The sequence below is a fragment of the Bufo gargarizans genome, unplaced genomic scaffold (assembly GCF_014858855.1).
Source record: "Bufo gargarizans isolate SCDJY-AF-19 unplaced genomic scaffold, ASM1485885v1 original_scaffold_1399_pilon, whole genome shotgun sequence".
In the NCBI taxonomy this organism is placed as follows: domain Eukaryota; kingdom Metazoa; phylum Chordata; class Amphibia; order Anura; family Bufonidae; genus Bufo; species Bufo gargarizans.
Window position 1 is genome coordinate 177,700 of NW_025334340.1, and position 23,169 is coordinate 200,868.

Consider the following 23,169-nt stretch of genomic DNA (forward strand, 5'->3'; position numbering starts at 1 on the left):
ACACAGTTGTCAGTAAGTGAGGTTCTTGTTAGGTCTACAAGTCAGGAGGATGACCAGAGTGAGGAAGTGGAAGAGGAGGTGGTGGACAATTAAATTACTGAACCAACCTGGGAAGGTGGCAAGCCAAGCGAGGACAGCAGTACAGAGGGGGAGGGATCCGCAGCACCACAACAGGCTGGAAGAGGCAGTGTGGTGGAAAAAGGGAGAAGGCGGGCCACACCAAACAGGCCCGCAACTTTTGCCCGGAGCACCCCCATGCGGCAATCTCCCTTGCCAAGGGGTAGGTGTTCCGCAGTCTGGAGCTTTTTTAAGGAATGTGCGGAGAATAAAAGAATTGTCATTTGTAATCTGTGCTGTACCAAAATGAGCAGGTGTGTGAACAATAGAAACCTCACTACCACTAGCATGATCCGCCACATGGCATCAAAGCACCCTTATAGGTGGGCCGAACACATGGGTCTACAATCAGTGTCTGCGGGTCACACTACTGCCTACTCTTCCACTGTGTTACGTGCTGGCCAATCCCCTGTTCAAGATGCAGGCCCGGATGCCTCCCGCCTTGCACCTGGACCTTCGCAAGCAACATCAGCTATCACATCCACTTCTGTGTCCCAGTGCAGTGTACAGATATTCATACCCCAGGCATTTGAAAGAAAGCGCAAATACCCAGTCAGCCACCCACAGGCTATACCACTAAATGCGCACCTTTCCAAATTGCTGGCCCTGGAAATGTTGCTATTTAGGCTTGTGGACACTGAGGATTTCCACAGCCTGATGGCGGCGGCCATCCCTCGTTTCTCAGTCCTCAGCCACCAGCATGTGTCTCGTAATATCACACGTGCCCTGACCAACACAGTTATTGGGAAGGTCCATCTAATGACTGACACATGGACAAGTGCTTTTGGCCAGGGAAGCTACATTTTCCTGACAGCACACTGGGTGAACGTTGTGAAGACCGGGAGCGAGTTGTACCCTGGGATGGCACAGATTCTACCGATGCCAAGGATTGCGGGCCTTACTTCCATCAGGATTTCCGCCACCACCTACATTAGTGGCTGCAACACCCCCTTCTCCTCCTCCTCTACTTCCACCTCTGAATTCTCATCTTGCAGCACCAGTCAACCATCACCGGGAAGCAGTGTATCACTGCAGTGGGGAAGCGTCAACAGGCTGTGCTGAAACTAATTTGCTTAGGCGACAAACAGCACACCACCGCAGAGCTGTGGCAGGGTATAAGGGACTAGACTCAGCTGTTGCTCTCGCCACTCACCTACAACCAGGCATTGTTGTGTCTGATAATAACCGTAACTTGGTGGTGGCTTTGGAGTTCGGCAAGCTCACACACACACCATGCCTAGCCCACGTGTTCAACTTAGTGCCACGTGTTCAACTTAGTGGTTCAGCGGTTTCTCAAAACCTACCCAATTTTCCTGAGTTACTGGTGTGTTCCCATTTCCAAAAGACATTTGCAGCAGTGCTTGCAATTGCCAGCTCACCCACTGTTGTGCGATGTGAGCACGCGCTGGAACTCCAAGTTCCACATGCTCGCCAGGCTTTGTGAGCAGCAGAGGGAAGTAGTGGAATACCAGCTGCAACATGGTCGTCGCCTTTCCAGTCAGCTTCCGCTCTTCACATGCGACGAGTGGGCATGGATGTCTGACCTCTGTGAAGTTTTACGCAACTTTGAGGAATCAACACAGATGGTGAGCGGCGATGCCACTATTATCAGCGTAACCATCCCACTTCTGTGTCTACTGAAACGCTCGCTGCTCACAATGAAGGTGGACGCTTTGCATGTGGAGCAGGTGTAAATGGAGGAAGACAGTACACAAATTAGATTATGATGATGAGTTGGAGGAGCAGGAGACGGTTGCCTCCGCTACAGAGGGTAGTACCCATAACAGGTTTATTCCATCTGTTCAGCGTGGATGGGCCGAATAAGAGGAAGAGGAGATTGAGAGTCATCCTCCTGATGAGGACAGCAAAGTCTTGTCTGTTGGGACTCTGACACACATGTCTGACTTTATGTTATGCTGCCTTTACCGTGACCCTCGCGTTATACGCATTTTGGCCAACACAGATTACTGGTTGCTCACCCTTCTTGACCCCCGCTACAAAGAGAACTTCTCATCTCTCATTCCTGTGGTGGAGAGGACTAGCAAAATGGTACTCGTGGAAAAATTGCTCCAAAAATTTCCAGCTGACAACGCTGGCGGCAGAGTACGTAGTTCCTTGGGCGACCGAGGAGGGGAGATGAGGAGAACACACATCAGTTCCAACAGAGGCAGGGCAACACTCTCCAAGGCCTGGGACAGTTTCATGACACCCCGCCAGCACCCTCACCCTGATGCACGGCCTAGTGTCACAAGGAGGTAAAAGTTTTGGAAGATGGTGAAGGAGTACATAGCAGATCTTGTCAGCTTCCTCAGTAGATCCCTCTGTGCCTTACAACTATTGGGTGTCCAAGCTGGACACGTGGCATGAACTGGCGCTCTACTCCTTGGAGGTGCTGGCATGCCCTGCCGCCAGCATTTTGTCAAATCGGGTATTTAGTGCTGCTGGGGGCATAATAAATGATAAGTGCATCCGCCTGTCAACTGAAAATGCAGACAGGTTTACTCTTATCAAAATGAACAAGGCCACGATTGCCCCTGACTTCTCTACTCCACCAGAGAAAAGCGGCTGAAGATAAAGGCACGTAAAATTAGGCTTTTATGGTGTATTACACTGTATTCCCATGCACCCCTTCTACCACAAAAAAGGGTATATAGTTCAATCTTCCTATTCTCGTCGTCCTCCTCCTCCTTCTCCTCCTCCTCCTCCTCCTCCACCATAATAACATGCTTTTTAGGCTGCCCTCGCCCCTAATGTTTTAGAGGGTCAGCTCAGCAGCCAACCCTCACCCCTAATGGTTTAAATTGGTAGATCAGCAGCAGGCACTCGGCCCTAATGTTTAAGAAGGTCAGCTCAGCAGCAGACCCTCACCCCTACTGTTTTAGTCACCAGCGGGCCCTTGTCCATAATGTTTTGGATGGCCAGATCAGCAGCAGGCACTCGCCCCTAATATTTTAGATGGTCAGATCAGCAGCAGGCACTCGACCCTAAGTTTTAGAGGGTCAGCTCAGCAGCAGACCCTCACCCCTAATGTTTTAGAGGGTCAGATCAGCAGCAGACCCTCACCCCTAATATTTTAGATTGTTAGATCAGCAGCAGGCCCTCGCTACTAATGTTTTAGAGGGTCACCAGCAGGCCCTTGCTCCTAATGTTTTTGAGGGTCACCAGCAGGCTATCAATCATAATTTTTCAAGGGTGTGTTTGATGCCCTCCTTTATGTGTAATAAAGGGTGTATTGGCATGCCGGTTCCTTGTAATTTGTGGCAGCCCTTTCACTGCCCTGAGTGTAGGAGTCCCACCACCTGAACAATTGTACCACAATGTTAATGAGGCCCTCCTTTATTTGACATACAGGTTGTATCGGAGTGCCTTTTCCTTGTAATTTTTGCACTTTATATACAAGTAAATATACAGGAAAGAATGTCTCCTAACAATTTTTCCTCTAAAATCTATTTTATCTTCGGTTTTGTGCATATTATTTTCAGTCTGTAAAAGTGGCGTACTACTTGGACAACATCCTTCCCAGCAGCAACCTGGGAGTCCAAGATGCATCGAAACATCCCCCCCATGCTGTTCCCGAACCATTTCAGTGGTGTTCCCATCAATTTATGACCTTTTCCAGTGAACCAGACACCCTCCCCTCTTCAGAGCAGGGGGTGCCTGGTTTAATGCTCGGGTTCTCCCATTGACTTCCATTGTGCTCAGGTTCTCTGTAGAGCACCCCAGCATCTCAAAGTGTTATACTCGAGCACCAGAGCACCCGCGCACTTTGGTGCTCGATCAACACTAGTATCCAACACATATTAATACTACCATGTGACTTTTTGCAACAAAGTAACTTGGATTTTATACCGTGTGATAAATACCTATACACTTTGGAGACAAGAACATACATGCCAAAATTGTAGCTATTATTGGGTCCTTGGAGACAAAGGAACCCAGTCCTGGTTTGTCATATCCCTTTCATTATTGGGTTGTGGGAACCTGTGCAAAAAGTCTATAATTACAGACATCGTATTAGCAAATGAGGGTAGAAAACTCTTCCAAGAGTAACTGAAAGAGAGTGAAGGGAAAAATCTAATACCGACCCCATAACTAATAATCGCAACAACTTGTTCCTCAGGACCTTACATCCGGGGAAGTAAAAAACATATAAAATTACAAATAATCAAAACAACTAAACAAACAATGAGTTAAAAGGAAAGAACCTACAATCTCTGTGGAATGTGAGGAGTAACACAACAGGTAGACTGTGGTAATTTTATCAAGGGTGCCAGTCTCTTGTGTTGGCAACAGAAATATAAATAAAGCTGCATAAACCCGTCAATGATATAAAGTGCAAATTGATGCAACAAAGACAGCAAGTTAACAACATTTGTTTGTACAAAAAAAGAGCAAGGATTTAACAAGGTAAAAAAATCTCATTTTATTCAATATAAATCACATGATCATTACAGGTGAGACTCAAAAGGGTCAGCCTACGTGGCGAAACACGTGTCGAGGTTGAAGCAGTGGGGGAACCGTGTCACCATTTTTCAGCAGCAACATGGGTAACATGGTATCTGGATTAGGGTGGGACTAGAGGCTTGCAGTTATTGTTATATGCCATCTGTGATGAATACCACCCCTCGTGCCTGCTGACGTCAACCACGTTGAGCTCACGAGACCTGGTATGATCACAGGGTTTACCAAAAACTTGAAGTTACGCCCTCCAGAGGCTGGTATAGTTTACACACACACCTCCTGTCCACGCGGGCCCAGAGAGGCAACAAGCTGAGAGAGCCTTTTCACTGCCACAGTGAAAACAGCACACACTCAGCCCGGGTATCTGCCACCAGTTTCTCGTTTGATATAAGCCCGGTCCGCTAACGGGATTATATAGGGTCAGAAACCAACCCGCAGTAGCTTATAACTATACAGTGTAGGAGAAGAAATATCAATAGGACTAATCTGCCTGAAGCATGTTATAGAGGAGCTGAGCAGATTGGTGTACAGTATAGTTCAGTGAGTGGTGAATGACAACATTTACTTAAAGGGTAACTGTCATATTTTATTTTACTTTTTTATGTAATTGGCTTGGCCTTACCAAGTAAACTTTAGTTTCCTAGTCAATACTTTTCAATAGGTATTGAATTACCTAGTAACTGCAGTTTTGTCTTTGCTCCCCGAGGCATTTCAGTGGTTCAGCTAAAACAGCGTTGCTAGGTGTCCTCCATCTCCTATCTTGAATATACAGAAGACAGAGGATATAGTAGTGGGCAGTCCTGAATGCTAAGTGCCACGCTCTAGTCGGACCGCGGAAGTGACTTGCTTCTAGAGCGATGTAATTCCCGCTCTAGGGACTAATAAAGCGCCAAGCTACAACAGCTTCTAGTTAACACAGCCTTTTCTATTAGACCAGGTCCCTTGCCACAAGTAAAAAATAATGGAATATACATAAATATTAACCCCTGCACTGCTGTTTTATTTAAGTAAATTAAATAACCCCCAACAAACCGCCAGTATATAATGCAGAGGAAAATATGTATGTGCTCTCAGGAGGAAGAGGGCGTGTAACTGTGGATAAAGCCAATTGGTTGGGGTGAGGCTGCGCGTTCCCGAGATGAGCCTAAGGAATAAGTCTTTTGAGGAGTGGTTGCTATGGACAGAATCTTATTAAACAAGTGGTATGTGAACACAATAAATAGTGATTATGGATTTTCACTGCAGCAGCAACAACTTATATGAAAATAGAACTTTGATTGAAAATATAACAATTACACTTTAATGAGCTTCTATGCAGAAATAGGTGTTATTTAATAAATGAGACATTCCTAAACTAAACCTAGAAATTAATGATAAAAGTAAAAAAAATATATATAATTGTCATCATTGTTTGTCAATCTACAGCGTTGTCTACATGTTCCTGACAGTCTTGTAGAAACCCTACAGGTGTTACAGGGGTTTCCTGGGAATTAAAGGAGTTACAAATGCTATTGGAACATCTAATTGCAATGGGTGCCCCCCAAAAAAACTGATTGAGGCAGGGGTGTGATATACCTATAATATACTTTCTATATAGTGCATTTGAACTGTGCAGCAGTTGTGTGCGGTTCTGCTGCGATACCGCAGCTATATAGAGGGTCAAACGCTATTGAAACAACTAATTGCAATGGGTGTGATATACCAGTTGCCCCCCAAAAAACACTGATTGAGGGCTGTGTTATACCTGCTTCCACAAAAGACTGATTAAGAGGTTAGATATGCCTGCTTCCACCAAATATTGATTGAGGCCTGCAATATACCTGCCTCACAAATACCGCTCTTCTCTAGGGAAGCTGGAGAAGGTGCTCACTCACCCTTCCGCTTCTGCACCCTCCTCATCCTCTGTATCTGCACCCTCCTCACTTTTAGCTGTGTGCACCCCCAAATCCACCACCACCACCACCATAGCCCATCCACACAAGTCAGAGGAATTATTTTCCCATCCATTCCCAGACCTTACCGATGCGCAGCAATTCTTGACATCGGATGAGGAAGAGGAGGTAGCAATGGCCGCCACCAACGGCCTGACAACAGTTCCCAGATCAGCCCAAGGAGGGAGGCCCCCGCTGTTGCTGCCTACTCCAAGATCTCAAATGTCAGTGGTGGTGAAGGTGAGGATGATGACGTGTTGATGGACTTCACGTGGGTTTCCATGAGAGGAAAGGGAGGGGAGTTCAGAGGGAGAGAAAGGAGCAGCAGAGAGGGAGGAGAAGGAGGAAAAGCAGGCACAGCTCGCAGGGCACAGCAGGCAAAAATCAGACAACAAATGTATCTGGAGCTAGCCATCCACCATGCACGGTCCCTTCTGGAGCTTTCAGGACGCCGGCACATGTCTCCACAGTGTGGGCTTTTTTTAACGTGTCAGCTGCTGACAATAGTATTGCCATTCAGCGGCAAGTGAATATATATCTGGCACACAGTGTTGGTGCCAAGATACATCTGACCACAGACACGTGGTCTAGAAAACACGGGAAGGTACATAACTTTTACTGCCCACTGGGCCATCAAGCATGTAACCTGTGTCTCCCGTGTGGATTTGGTGTTACCACCACGGATTGCATGAAGGCCTGCCTCTTCTTCTCCTCCTCCTACTCCATCCTCCGTCTACTCCTCGTCTGACTCCTCCTTTTGCACTGCTATCGCCTCTTCTGCTGCGCTCCCCAAGCTCCCCAGAACCTATTTGATGTCCCAGGTGAGACGTTGCCATGCTGTGCTGCGGATGTTGAGCCTGTAAGCCAAGGACCACACGGGTCCTGCACTGCTTTTAGCTCTGCAGTCACAGGCTGATCAGTGGCTAACCCGCTCAATTTGACAGTTGGTAAAGTGGTGTGCAACAACGGTGCCAATCTGCTAAGCATGCTGAAACAGGGCAAAATGACACATGTGCCGTGCATGGCCCACGTCCTGAACCTAGTCGTGCAGCGATTCGTTGCCAAATACCCCAGAGTCCAGGACGTCTTGTGGCAGGCCAGGAAAATCTCTGGCCATTTTAGAAGCGGCCATGGCTCGCTTTGCTGACGTTCAGCGGCGACACCACTTGCCCGTCAGACGTCTGGTTTGTGATAGCCCGATGCGCTGGAACTCCACCTTGCATGTGCTTGATAGGCTGCTCCAGCAGCAACCAGCTGTTAATGACTACATGTACGTACTCTGCAGCAGGACAGGATCTGGGGAGCTTGGTTTGTTTTCACTGCACCAGTGGCTGCTGATACGCGACACATGCAGACTTCTGCAGCCTTTTGATGAGATCACCAAACTGGTCAGTCTCAGGCAGGGTGTCATCAGTGACATTGTACCTTACGCCTTCTTTCTGGAGTGTGCATTGCGTTGTGTCATTGATCAAGCCATCGAGGAGCAGGAGCAGGAAAATTAGGAAGTCGCAATGCTAAATGAATTCCCAGGGGGGCTACTCCATCTGAGACAAGTCAGCAGGAGTCTGAAGAGGAGTCAGAGGAGGATGGTGGCTGGAGGGAGGAGGAGGAGCAAGAAGAGCAGGCTTTGAGTGGGGCTTCAAACTTTTCAGGGATCCATGGTGTTGTCCATGGCTGGGAGGAGACCAAGGATGACATTCTCCTGGGCGATGAGCAGGAGCCAGGGCACTCCACCACTTCCAATTTAGTGCAAATGGGGGCCTTCATGCTCTGCAGAGGGACCCCGATGTTCGTCCATCACTACTAATCACACAGCAGGGCATGTTACTTCACAGCACTGAGCTAAAGAGCTGTCTTATCCTCCCTCTCTGTTTTGCTTGTCAGGGGTGATCCTAAATACAGCTGATAAGATCTTCAGCTGAATCTCTGTAGGAATGGATTGTTACAGACAGTGGGTGTGGACCCACTATGCCAACTAACCAGTTTGGCTTAGGGCTAAACATAAGGGCGTTGTACAGGCGTTTCCCTGGCATTTGCCCTTTAACCCCTGTACAGGGATCTGGACTTCACCTCAAGGACCCAAACAAACCGCTACCTCCTGGAGTAGTCCTGGTGTACTGTAGTTGGCTGTTGACCCACGGAGGTCAGAGACACCGGTGTAAAGCACCAGAGATACAGGGAAAAGTGTAGTCTGAACACAGTCCAATAGTCAGGGCAGGCCGAGTACTTATGTACTGCAAACAGCAGTTCCAAGGTGTCCAGGTCACAGTTCCAAGGTTCCCACAAGCAAGGTTCGGTACAAGGATATCCAGACGAGATCACCTTCACTGGTTACTAACAAGGAATAACCTCAAAGCTGAGGCAAGGAGGTGGAACCACAGCCCAGCTAAATAGGGAGACAGCAACTTAACCAGCACTAGGACAGGGGCAGGGGGAAAGCATTAACTTTCTCAGTGCTGAAGGAAAGTTCACAGAGCTCTAATCCTAATTCACACGGGGAGAGTAGAGCGATGCCTGCGACTGCCCAAGACAGCAAGACCGGAGTTCATGAGGAGACATGAAGTACAGAGAGGACGGGCAGGACAGACTGTGGTAATCTGGGGCTGTAGTTATAAAGACTGCAGACAAGTGCTGCTGCTCATTATCCACATCCCCACCTCCTCTCTGTATGTCATGTCTCCTCATGAACTCCATTCCAACAGAGATTCAGCTGAAGATATTATCAGCTGTGTTCAGGACCATAATTCCTGACACGCAGAGCAGAGAAGAGGATGAGGCAGATCTTTATGTCAGGGTTGTGAAGTAACTTGTCCTGCTGTGGGTAAGGTCAGGTTTTGTATGTACTAATAAGACGGCAGACATTTTATTTCCCCTAATGATTTGTCCCCACACAAAGCAAGCCATTATAACTAATGGAAGTTATTTGGGAGTATATTTATAATAAAGTAATATTTAAGTATTTTCAGCAATTGTATTTGTTTAATTTCCAGGGAACCCCTTTAGGGTCTATTCACACGTCCGTTGTTTCTTTCCTGATCTGTTCCGTTTTTTGCTGAACAGATATGGACCAGATCTGGACCCATTCATTTTCAATGGGTCCTGAAAAAAAAATCAGACATTGTGCTGTCCGATTTTTTTCAGGACCCATTGAAAATGAATGGGTCCAGATCTGTTCAGCAAAAAACGGAACAGATCAGGAAAGAAACAACGGACTTGTGAATGGACCCTTAATGTCCCTCTGATCCCTTCTGTCATGGAAGTTTGGGTTTAGCACCTTTTCTGTTTGGTGATGTGATTTCTTTATATAGTCCTCATTTTTAATTCTAACATGAGACAAACGTATACAAAGAGAAAGGAGGAGATAAAAGGAGGAAGTGCATTTTTTGCGCATTTTCTGTGTTTAGTGTTCTTTTAAGCCCAGAAAGAGCAGGTCTTAGATTTTTTTTTATAGATGTCATGTCCATGGGTTGTATTTAGTGTCACATCTCATACAAGTGCATGGAAATAAAATGCAATGCCAGACATTGGACAAGGGTGGTGCTATTTCTGGAAAACATCTCTCCGTTTTTCTAATCTTATAAAGCCTTCTTCTTACTTAATATTATGGCAATTATGTGTTGTATCTGTGGAACTGCTAAAGTAGTCTTTTTTTCTGCTGTTATTCCAACGTAGCCCCGGGGAACAGATATAATGCCAGGGGGATATAAACAGTGTCAGTGCAACATATTGCATATTATACAGTAGCTTCAAAGTAATAATAACAGAAGCAGTGGAAATGTACATAGAAGCATGGGTTGAAAATATTAATCTGTGCATTTATGGAATATCTTTAGATACATTTGTTGAATTGTAATACTATGACTCACATGGTAAAGACGTCAAGCGTGTCCCCGGCAGTCCTTGCCACTTCAAAATAGGACTGCAGAATGTTGACAGTGCCTGATAGAGCCTCGTGACCACAGCCACAGAACAGTGCAACCCCGGCATAGAGCAAGATCGTGGCAATCAATGAGGCATATGGAATCCCCCCAAGGCATTTTATGCAGCATTCGAAGCAACCTTCAAACAAAACAGAGATACAAGGTGAAATGACCTGAAAGAAAATGAAATCTGAATGTACACAAACATATAAATGTCAGAGATAAAATGAATGTTTCATTGATCTTAATTATGACCTTCATTATATATTTTTTACTTTATTTACTTCCTTTAAAACATTGCAACTAATTTGCATGATATAATATATATATTATATATATATATATATATATATATATATACAGTACAGACCAAAAGTTTGGACACACCTTCTCATTCAGAGTTTTCTTTATTTTCATGACTATGAAAATTGTAGATTCACACTGAAGGCATCAAAACTATGAATTAACACATGTGGAATTATATACATAACAAAAAAGTGTGAAACAACTGAAAATATGTCATATTCTAGGTTCTTCAAAGTAGCCACCTTTTGCTTTGATTACTGCTTTGCACACTCTTGGCAGGTAGTCACCTGAAATGGTTTCCACTTCACAGGTGTGCCCTGTCAGGTTTAATAAGTGGGATTTCTTGCCTTAAAAATGGGGTTGGGACCATCAGTTGCGTTGTGGAGAAGTCAGGTGGATACACAGCTGATAGTCCTATTGAATAGACTGTTAGAATGTGTATTATGGCAAGAAAAAAGCAGCTAAGTAAAGAAAAACGAGTGGCCATCATTACTTTATGAAATGAAGGTTAGTCAGTCCGAAAAATTGGGAAAACTTTGAAAGTGTCCCCAAGTGCAGTCACAAAAACCATCAAGCACTACAAAGAAACTGGCTCACACGCGGACCGCCCCAGGAAAGGAGAACTAAGAGTCACCTCTGCTGCGGAGGATAAGTTCATCCGAGTCACTAGCCTCAGAAATCGCAGGTTAACAGCAGCTCAGATTAGAGACCAGGTCAATGCCACACAGAGTTCTAGCAGCAGACACATTTCTAGAACAACTGTTAAGAGGAGACTGTGTGAATCAGGCCTTCATGGTAGAATATCTGCTAGGAAACCACTGCTAAGGACAGACAACAAGCAGAAGAGACTTGTTTGGGCTAAAGAACACAAGGAATGGACATTAGACCAGTGGAAATCTGTGCTTTGGTCTGATGAGTCCAAATTTGAGATCTTTGGTTCCAACCACTGTGTCTTTGTGCGACGCAGAAAAGGTGAACGGATGGACTCTACATGCCTGGTTCCCACCGTGAAGCATGGAGGAGAAGGTGTGATTGTGTGGGGGTGCTTTGCTGGTGACACTGTTGGGGATTTATTCATAATTGAAGGCATACTGAACCAGCATGGCTACCACAGCATCTTGCAGCGGCATGCTATTCCATCCAGTTTGCGTTTAGTTGGACCATAATTTATTTTTCAACAGGACAATGACCCCAAACACACCTCCAGGCTGTGTAAGGGCTATTTGACCATGAAGGAGAGTGATGGGGTGCTGCGCCCGATGACCTGGCCTCCACAGTCACTGGACCTGAACCCAATCGAGATTGTTTGGGGTGAGCTGGACCGCAGAGTGAAGGCAAAAGGACCAACAAGTGCTAAGCATCTCTGGGAACTCCTTCAAGACTGTTGGAAGACATTTTCAGGTGACTACCTCTTGAAGCTCATCAAGAGAATGCCAAGAGTGTGCAAAGCAGTAATCAAAGCAAAAGGTGGCTACTTTGAAGAACCTAGAATATGACATATTTTCAGTTGTTTCACACTTTTTTGTTATGTATATAATTCCACATATGTTAATTCATAGTTTTGATGCCTTCAGTGTGAATCTACAATTTTCATAGTCATGAAAATTAAGAAAACTCTTTGAATGAGAAGGCGTGTCCAAACTTTTGGTCTCTACTGTATATATATATATATATATATATATATACATACACACACCTAAATAATTATTAGGAACACCATACTAATATGGTGTTGGACCCCTTTTGCCTTCAGAACTGCCTTAATTCTACGTGGCATTGATTCAACAAGGTGCTGATAGCATTATTTAGAAATGTTGGCCCATATTGATAGGATAGCATCTTGCAGTTGATGGAGATTTGAGGGATGCACATCCAGGGCACGAAGCTCCCGTTCCACCACATCCAAAAGATGCTCTATTGGGTTGAGATCTGGTGACTGTGGGGGACATTTTAGTACAGTGAACTCATTGTCATGTTCAAGAAACCAGTTTGAAATGATTCAAGCTTTGTGACATGGTGCATTTTCCTGCTGGAAGTAGCCATCAGAGGATGGGTACATGGTGGTCATGAAGGGATGGACATGGTCAGAAACAATGCTCAGGTAGCCCGTGGCATTTAAACGATGGCCAATTGGCACTACGCCACACCATTACACCACCAGCCTGCACAGTGGTAACAAGGCATGATGGATACATGTTCTCATTCTGTTTACGCCAAATTCGGACTCTACCGTTTGAATGTCTCAACAGAAATCGAGACTCATCAGACAAGGCAACATTTTTCCAGTCTTCAACAGTCCAATTTTGGTGAGCTTGTGCAATTTGTAGCCTCTTTTTCCTATTTGTAGTGGAGATGAGTGGTACCCGGTGGGGTCTTCTGCTGTTGTAGCCCATCCGCCTCAAGGTTGTGCGTGTTGTGGCTTCACAAATGCTTTGCTGCATACCTCGGTTGTAACAAGTGGTTATTTTAGTCAGCGTTGCTCTTCTATCAGCTTGAATCAGTCGGCCCATTCTCCTCTGACCTTGGTTGACTAGATATATACACTCACCTAAAGAATTATTAGGAACACCTGTTCTATTTCTCATTAATGCGATTATCTAGTCAACCAATCACATGGCAGTTGCTTCAATACATTTAGGGTTGTGGTCATAGAAACATAGAATGTGTCGGCAGATAAGAACCATTTGGCCCATCTAGTCTGCCCAATATACTAAATGGTCCTGCTCAAGACAATCTCCTGAACTCCAAACTGAATGTCAGAATGTGAAAGAAAGGTGATTTAAGCAATTTTGAGCGTGGCATGGATGTTGGTGCCAGACGGGCTGGTCTGAGTATTTTACAATCTGCTCAGTTACTGAGATTTTCACGCACAACCATTTCTAGGGTTTACAAAGAATGGTGTGAAATAACCAATCGTTACAACCGAGGTATGCAGCAAAGCATTTGTGAAGCCACAACACGCACAACCTTGAGGTGGATGGGCTACAACAGCAGAAGACCCCACTGGGTACCACTCATCTCCACTACAAACAGGAAAAAGAGGCTACAATTTGCACGAGCTCACCAAAATTGAACTGTTGAAGACTGGAAAAATGTTGCCTGGTCTGATGAGTCTTGATTTCTGTTGAGACATTCAAATGGTAGAGTCTGAATTTGGCTTAAACAGAATGAGAACATGTATCCTTCGTGCCTTGTTACCACTGTGCAGGCTGGTGGTGGTGGTGTAATGGTGTGGGGGATGTTTTCTGGGCACACTTTAGGCACCTTAGTGCCAATTTGCCATCGTTTAAATGCCACAGGCTACCTGAGCATTGTTTCTGACCATGTCCATTCCTTCATGACCACCATGTACCCATCCTCTGATGGCTACTTCCAGCAGGATAATGCACCATGTCACAAAGCTCAAATCATTTCAAATTGGTATCTTGAACATGACAATGAGTTCACTGTACTAAAATGGCCCCCACAGTCACCAGATCTCAACCCAATAGAGCATCTTTGGGATGTGGTGGAACGGGAGCTTGGTGCCCTGGATGTGCATCCCTCAAATCTCCATCAACTGCAAGATGCTATCCTATCAATATGGGCCAACATTTCCAAAGAATGCTATCAGCACCTTGTTGAATCAATGCCACGTAGAATTAAGGCAGTTCTGAAGGCAAAAGGGGGTCCAACACCGTATTAGTATGGTGTTCCTAATAATTCTTTAGGTGAGTGTATATACACACACACACACACATATTTACAGTACATAGTTTTGACTGGTTACGATAACATGCACTCCTGCACACAAAATACAACTATGTCAAATTACAAACTTAAATAGCATTGGCAAACTCATATTTGCAACATATGTAATCAGGGCTGGCCCACCAGAGTATCAGAATTTCCTCTGGTGGGCCAAGCTCTGAAGCCATAATGGGCTCCAAAGATCAAGGAAGGTAAAAAATATTCAGAGCTGTGTATCACGATAATTTAAGAAGTCACACTTGGTCTAATCTTACTCCAGTAAAGGATTGGCATAAAAAGTGGAGGAACATCTCAACAAGTGACAAAGACATTTAATAAATCTTATGCGACTTATGGTAATGCACTAGGGGAGATTTATCAGGAGTAGAAATTTTGAAGTCAGTTTTGCAGGAGTCTGATTTGCTGTAATATGCACAAAATGTATCAAATGTTGCAGAAGGTTTTATAAATGTGTGCATCTTTAAGTCTAACACCTCGGCCTTAAAGGGGTTGTCCGGGTTCAGAGCTGAACCCGGACATCCCTCCATTTTCACCCCGGCAGCCCGCCTGACATGAGCATCGAAGCAGTTCATGCTCCGATGCTCTCCTTTGCCCTGCGCTAAATTGCACAGGGGAAAGGCATTTTTAGGAGTTCCGGTGACGTACCATGGCTCTCCATGGGGCTGACAGGAAACCCGGTGATGTCACCGGCACTGATGGGCGGGATTTAGCTCTGCCCTAGCCAGTAAAACGGCTAGGGCAGAGCTAAAGCACGCCCCTCAGAGCCGGTGACGTCACCGAACACACTGCCCGTGCCCTGCGCGATTTAGCGCAGGACACGGGAGCGCATCGGAGCATGAGATGCTCTGATGGTAGGCTCAGGGCTCCTGCCGGGGTGAAAATAAGGGTATGTCCGGGTTCAGCTCTGAACCCAGACAACCCCTTTAAGTTGTTACTGCATTATCTATGCCAATCTGTTGATAAGTGTGGCTTAAAGTAGTTGTCTTATCTCAGACAATGGGGGCATAGCACTAGAATATGCCCCCATTGTCTTATAGGTGCAGGACCCACTGCTGGGACCTGCACCTATATTGGGAACGAAGCCCTGCAAAGTGGTGGCTGGATGACCACCAAGCACTCTCCCCATAAAAGTAAATGGGAGAGCACCGCACATGACCGGCCACCGCTACCATTCACTACTATGGGCCCAACGGAAATAGCTGAGCCAGCACTTAGATATTTTCAGCGGCCCCATAAAAAATTAATATGTGCCCTCTACCACTTTTGGGACTCCGTTTAGGAGATAGATACAGGTCCCAGCAGTGGGACCCACACCTATCAGACAATGGGACATATCCTAGCAATATGTCCCCATTGTGTGAGATGAGACAACACCTTTAAGTCAGCTCATTTACAAAAAAAAAAAATGAAAAAAGTATAAGCACGTATAAGCCCAAAAAGTCACAAAGCCCTACTTCACAACTTTTTTAACACAGAATTCTGGAGTGCAGGGCATGATAATTCCACTCCTTAACTTTAAAAATTCCCCTTGTAATTAATTCCCCCTTTATTTGTAATATACTCTCATAAATTTAGAGCATATTTAGCATTCAGTTATATTTTCCTTTTTTATTCTTGGACCAAAGACACATGTACCATAGAGGAGGCCAACGCAGCTGTTTTGGGTCCTTGGAGAAAAGAGGTCCAGACCTGGCTGGTCCAATGTAGTTTTTTGGAGAGAACTTGTGCAGCACTGCCTGTCTGCAACTGCATTGTTAGCAAATAAGAATCGAGGCATTGATGTCAAAGGGAACTGAACACCAGGTCCTTCTATCCTAGGTGACAAAATGTGACATAATGGAGTGCTCAGTTTTATCTGTGCTATGGGCCTGTGCTCTTATGTATACTGCTATCTTGGACAATAATTCAACATGGAAATATGGATCAATTAAAGAGATAAAGCAAAATATGCAATTACTGAAATCATATCATCCTTGTGTTTCTTTTTATGGATTTCATGTGTAAAATGTATAGTTTGATAAAAATCCATAAATGTTTGTAAGCAAATCTTCATCACAGTGAACATTGGTTGTTATGTGGCAGGAAACCGAGGAAGAAGGAGATTTTCATTACATTTTGTAGATATAGCAAGATTACAATAATTAGAAATTAAATGGCACCCAAGAAAAAGTCATCAGATAACAGCTACTATTACTTTGATATCATAGTGCATTTAGTATCCAGCTAATTTAATTGCTTCCATTACTACAATCCACTGTTAGTAACAATACACAGCATGTGCTCACCTAGGAAATAATTACATGTTCCTGGAATCTACATTTCTCCAAAACTGCAGCCTGAGCCAAATGCAGCAGCTGCAGAGCTGTGTGCTCAGTGTAGTACAAAACATTCAGAGATTGCCAGATGGTGTAGGGTGGGCATACGACGATTTCATCACACATATTTCAACTACTGTACTCTGACCAGATAATATCATGAAATGATCAGGCTTACTACAGAATCTTCATGTTAAATGGACTCTTCCATCAAAATATTTTTTTTATTTTTTTACCTCAATATTCATAAAAAAAAAAAAATGTTTTTTTTTTTAAATTTAAGAAAGCTTGGCTATTTTCATTTTTCCAGTACATTAAATGCAAAATACTGTCCTTCTGTAGCAGTCAGCTGAGATAAACTTCCATATAGACGGGCAATTCATTCTCAGTTTACTGCTGCTGTGAAGGGAAGATTTCATCTGCTAATATAACACTTACATAAAGGCTGATAATATATGATACAAAAATGCTGATGGTAGTGCCTCTTTAATCTCAATCCAATGTGTGGTGAAGGTTGTAATTTCAAGATGAAAATAGAAAGTAAGTTCCTAAGCTTTCATAAAGGCTACAACTAGGGATGAGCGAATCGACTTCGGATGAAACACTGTTGCAATACTACACGTAGCATGCACTCCGTACAGTATTAGAATGTATTGGCTCAGATGACCCGAAGCTATTACTTCGCGAAGTCTTGCGAGACTTCGCATAATAACTTCAGAGATTGATTTAGACTGTAAAAAACAATTTCCCGAACTCAGGTTCGGTTCCAAATGGTACCTCAGCTGTATCAAGGAAGAAGCATAAAAAGGGTCACTGCGCTCCTTACTAGGAACTATGCATGCAATAAGTATTGCATATACCACACAAAAGTAGATTTCTGGACCTCTTTTTGCAGTATACCACTGAATTTCAGTGGGACTCTGTAATCATCTCTGCTTGACCCTGTAAAAGAGCTATATTCATTTGTTTGCCTGTGAACTGATGTCTGCATGTCTCATGGACTCTGATTCCCTTTTGCCTGACCTCAGCCTGTTTCCTGACTATGAATATAGCCTGATCCCTTGGGTTTCTGAACCAGTGTCTCTGACTCTCGTGAGTCAGCTGCCAAATACACTTGGACTGTTCCAGGAAGAAACAACCTGGTGGCTCCCCTGCAGCAAAGACCAGATCCCTGTATAGGGGTTAACGGGTGAAAATCAGTGGACTATCAGGACAATGCCCTCAGGAATAGCCCAAAGTCAAACCAGTTATTTGGCACAGTGGGTCCACACCCACTGCTAATTACAAGAAGAACTTGTGTTCTCATTTTCCTACTTTGCTTCCATTCAGGAGGCACAGAGAACAAGAGTTCACTTTACATACACCTATGTAGATTCAAGGTAAGAGCATTGTATACTTGGTGAATATTGCACTGAGGTAGACAGCCGTAGGAGGTACTTTGGCTGATAACTGTGGGGAAATTGTAGAGATCTATTTGGGAGTACTGTATATGACATTCTTGGTGGTGCACTGCAGGTTTCACTTGTGAGGGTTATGTGGCTGTCGATTTTTACATGACAGGGGTATTGGTTATCTGCCGCTCGACCCCCAACATTCTCTTTCACTTACCCATATCCTAAACCTAACTCCACCCATCACTCGACTCCACCTAACCCCACAATGACACACGGACACCGATCTTGGAATAAATCGGCCACAGCAGCCGTCTTTTATTAACAAATAAACATAACAATTTATAAATAACAATTCCCCCCCCGAGGGGAGGTCCTTGAAGCCCCCAAATAACTGCCAGAAAACTCCACTGAATGAGCCATCTTGCTTCCAGCCGTTGCCCTCCAGCTCGGAAGCACCACTGAATGGCCCCTTTAAAATCCGTCACCACTGGGAGTCCAGCCCTCACCATGGAGCCCTCCCAGCATCCTCCTCTGTGAATATGACCAACTTCAAGGACCTCCCCCCGCCGAAGCCACCGTGACACTTACACAACCCTGCCTTCCTACAACCCCTAAAACTCACTCCCTTAACCCTATAACCACATAAAAAAGGGGAGGGTGGGCGGGAGATCTCTCTGCCTCTCCACAAAATGGCCCCTGTCTTCCACAATGCTTCCCTATTTAACCCCTTGACCCCACCCCTACACTCAAACCACCCAATCCCCACACCAGGGGTCTCCCTAAACCAAACCCCTGTCATGATGCCCTCCCCTAAGGCTACGCCCTTCAGTCCGGCCACAGCTGGACCAGAGTAATGGGCTCTTCTCTGAAAAATCCCTCATTTTAGCTAAAAAGTGAGTGATACTGACTATAGTGAACCCCTACCACTCCAATTCCAAAGTATCCTGGTGCCCCACCAGTCTATACTTCCTGATCCCTTTCATCATACAAGTCAATAACAGGCTGAAAAGAGTTACCACTGTAACCAGTGATTGGTTGAGGAGTCGTTTCCTGAACATCAAGAGGAACCAGGAGACTACTGGAAACCATCAGGACAGGAGTGGTGGGAAAATAGCAAGTTGAGTATCAATTACTTTATTATTTTAGACCTAAGCTGGTCTGCTCTTGCTCAATTATAATTTTTATTTTATTTTTTTCAATTCCAATTTATTGATGTAGCTGGTGAGTGTAAGGCAATGTTCACATGCCATAGATTTTTCATGAACAAATTTGCTGTGGCAGATATCTAGAATGCTTAATACGTGTAAGATTGCAAATAGTAGATTCTAATGAAAAAATGAGACTGACAACTATAGTTGAGCGAATCCGGTTCAGATTTTCTATTCTTAAAAACTATGTTAAGAATATGGGCTCCATCCTACTTTAAAAGGTATGGCCTCCGCTGAGGTCTATCAAGTTTCAGCAAATATCGTGAGACTTACTTTATCTCACCTCTATCATGTATCAGTTTGTTTATTCACATAAATTACTTGTCAAAATACAAAGCTGAACTCGGCTTCATTAATAATGCACAGCTTAGGGCTTGTTCACATCACCGTTATGTATTCCGTTATGGCTCTCTGTTATAACATGGTTATAACGGAAAATAACGGAATTCATAAGACGGAAATCAAAACGGAAACATTTAGAGGCATTCTGTTTGAGCTGTCATGATAGAAGTATATGGGCCCGGCATAACAGATCAGTCTGGTTTCCGTTATGCTGGACGGAAAACAAAGTTCTGTCGGAAAGCCATAATGGAATACATAACAATGATGTGAACAAGCCCTTAGTAGTTTGATACAGTAATTTATGCGACTAAACAAGCTGACACGTGAAAGAGGCAAGATTAAGTAAGTCTTGCGATATTTGCTGAAATTTTGGAAAGACCTCCACGGAGGCCATACATTTTACAGTAGGATGGAGCCCATATTCTTAAAGAAGTAATTTAAAAGAATCAGGTTCAGATACAGCAATCCAAACTCGATTCACTCAACCCTACTGACAACCTTCATCAAAGCTATACACTGGGAGTTTCTACACAGGACAAATCTATGACTCAACACATTCTATGTAAACGGTTCTCAAAGTTCCCTGAGGCCTTTATTTGATCAATATACTGTATGTGTGTTGGTTAAAAAGATGCATACACTACATACATAAAATATAAATGTCCATAAATTTCACACAAGTTCTCTCCACAGACTCTTTTTCATACACCTCCTCTCAAAAGGCCGGTTTGCATCCAAAATATATCCTCATTTGCTCCCTCAGAGGACTCTTGCACATGAACGTATTTTATTTCCGTGTCCATTCCAGTTTTTTTTTTAGACCGTATGCAGAACGATTCACTTCAATAGGTCTGCAAAAAAAATGGAAGTTACTTGTGCATTCCGTTTCCGTATGTCTGTATTTCCGTTCCGCAAAAAAATAGAACATGTTCTATTATTGTCATCATTACGGACAAGGATAGTACTGTTTTAATAAGGGCCAGCTGTTCCGTTCCGCAAAATACGGAATGCACACAGATGACATCCGTATTTTTTACGGATCTGTTTTTTGCTGACCACAAAATACATACGGTTGTGTGCAAGAGGCCAGAGTCTGATTAAAGGCTCTGTCTCACAAGTTATTTAGTTGTCCTATCCTGCTCTTTCTACCTTCTTACTCTTCACAGTCCCAAACTATTCTGCTCTTACTACTCAGTCTTCCCCTCCCTATGAGGACAATGGAGCAATCCCACCTAGCAATTGTAACTACCGTAAGTGGGCCAATTAATCCCTTATTTAGTCTGTAAAATGGGCATAACATAGAAAATACATTTTAAACCCTACAGGATTGGTATATCTGCTCCAATGTCTGCAATTAGTTCCTAAGCTCTCTCAAGCGGTGACTTCAAGTTTCCATAATGGTATCTTTAAATATATGTATACATGGAATTAGAATTTTGAACTTGTTCAGATAAAATAAATATTCAAGAGCAGACAGACATTTTTACAGTGCAACTATTGTTTATTTTGCTGACGATCAGTGACCTAATCATTATTTCAATATCATTTATTAGTAAAATGTGTATACTTTTATGAGAGAACAGTTTATCCTTAGAAATACTCCCAGTATTTCTAAGGAGAGCCCATCTTCATCCCTGTCTCCCCTGGTTAGTGCTGGGAAGATTGAGAGAAGAACAGGGCTGTAGCACTAACAGTAAATTAACTATTTTCCTGTATACCTACTGTCAGTGCTGATGGAAGCAGGCTCATTCCCCTCTGTCTTCCCCACACTCAGTTAGGCTACTCTCACACTAGCGTTTTTGCTGGATCCGGCAGGGTTCAGCAAAAAACGCTTTTGTTACTGATAATACAACCATCGGCGTCCATGAACGGATCCGGTTGTATTATCCTTAACATAGCCAAGACGGATCCGTCATGAACTCCATTAAAGGTCAATGAGGGATGGATCCGTTTTCTATTGTGTCAGAATTGTGAGAAAACAGATCCGTCCCCATTGACTTACATTGTGGGTCATGACGGACCCGTCTTGCTCTGCATCCCAGGACAGAAAGCAAACCGCAGCATGCTGCCGTTTGCTCTCCGGTATGAGAACGGGACGGAATGCATTTTGGAGCATTCCGTTCTGTTCAGTTACAGTTTGTCCCCATTGACAATGAATGGGGACAGAACAGAAGTGTTTTATTTCCAGTATTGAGACCCTATGACGGATCTCAATACCGGAAAATATTAACGCTAGTGTGAAAGTAGCCTAACTCTAGAGAAGCACAGGGAAATAGAAATGAGCATAGCTGCCAGCAAGCAGCACTGGCTGCAAGTCACATAGGCAAGGACAGATCAGAAATATGGTAGGTCACATGTAGGGAGTCTGGAACTGGAGATAAGAGACTGTCCGAGAAACCTGTCTCTGTATGTTACACATTGCCTTCCTCAGAATATAATATACGCTGAAGAGGGGCTCTCTTGTTTTCCAATAAAAATACAAATATTTCACTAATAAAGAATATTACAAAATAGTAAAACCACTATCCAATTTTAGGGATCCCTACACAATATTAAAAATAACATTGAAATGACAGTTACGCTTTAATGTTCCATATAAATCAAGTAACTTTCAACTCATTTGGTAGGTTTCAGCCAGTAATATTTAACCAGCTCATTGTATGCCACACATCCAGTGCCTATAAACAATATTCTCCTAATTCAACCTCTGAATAATTTATTGTGGAACATCACTTGCTGACACTAGCTATAATTAAGCTAAATTACATTGATCCTTTAATGTCAAAATAGACCAAATTTCTAAAAGCGATCAATATTTACTGCAGTTATTAAAATTAATTGCACTGTTCACCCTCATTACTACAACACATTTCAATCATATCTTCAAAAACCACTTGATTTTAAGATGTAGCCATATGTGCCAATTGTGCTGTATTAATTCTATATTTTGTAAAGTTTTGATCAATCTAAAAATTAAAATACTGAAGCAAAATAAAAAATTCATTAAACTACACAACATTAAAATTGCGATACCAAGATGGACAAGCCGTAAAGTTATGCAACTCGAGGAAGTAGCAGGTGTTGTAAGATTTGCAGATGATCACATTTTTAAGTACCTGACTTAAATCTGTGGTATGTGGAAGGGGCATAAAAGCCAGATTGAAAGCAAAGATTTTCAACCACATGAAACCTCAAATATCAAATCAAGTCATATTGCATGATTGTGCGATGCCTACTGATTGTCTATGTGCCAGTTATCACCACGTGTTGCAAGCTAAAAGGGACAGAATCCTTGAACTGAGAGACCGTGGCTTATCACTCCAGCAAATCATTATGCACCTGGGCAAAGATGTCGGCATTGTTCAACGATGCATGTTCTATCGGAGAACAATGGGTAACTAGAATGACAGCACAGGTGCACAGAG

General features: G+C 43.7%; 1 protein-coding gene across 1 annotated transcript in view; it reads right to left on the minus strand.

Annotated features, from left to right (window-relative positions):
• Positions 1-23,169, minus strand: part of GPM6A (glycoprotein M6A) — a 208,365-nt gene that overhangs the window by 69,595 nt on the left and 115,601 nt on the right. Inside the window, exon 2 of the mRNA XM_044274030.1 lies at positions 10,376-10,568. Within this exon, the coding sequence (XP_044129965.1) occupies positions 10,376-10,568 (193 nt within the window). The remainder of the gene's footprint in view (positions 1-10,375; positions 10,569-23,169) is intronic.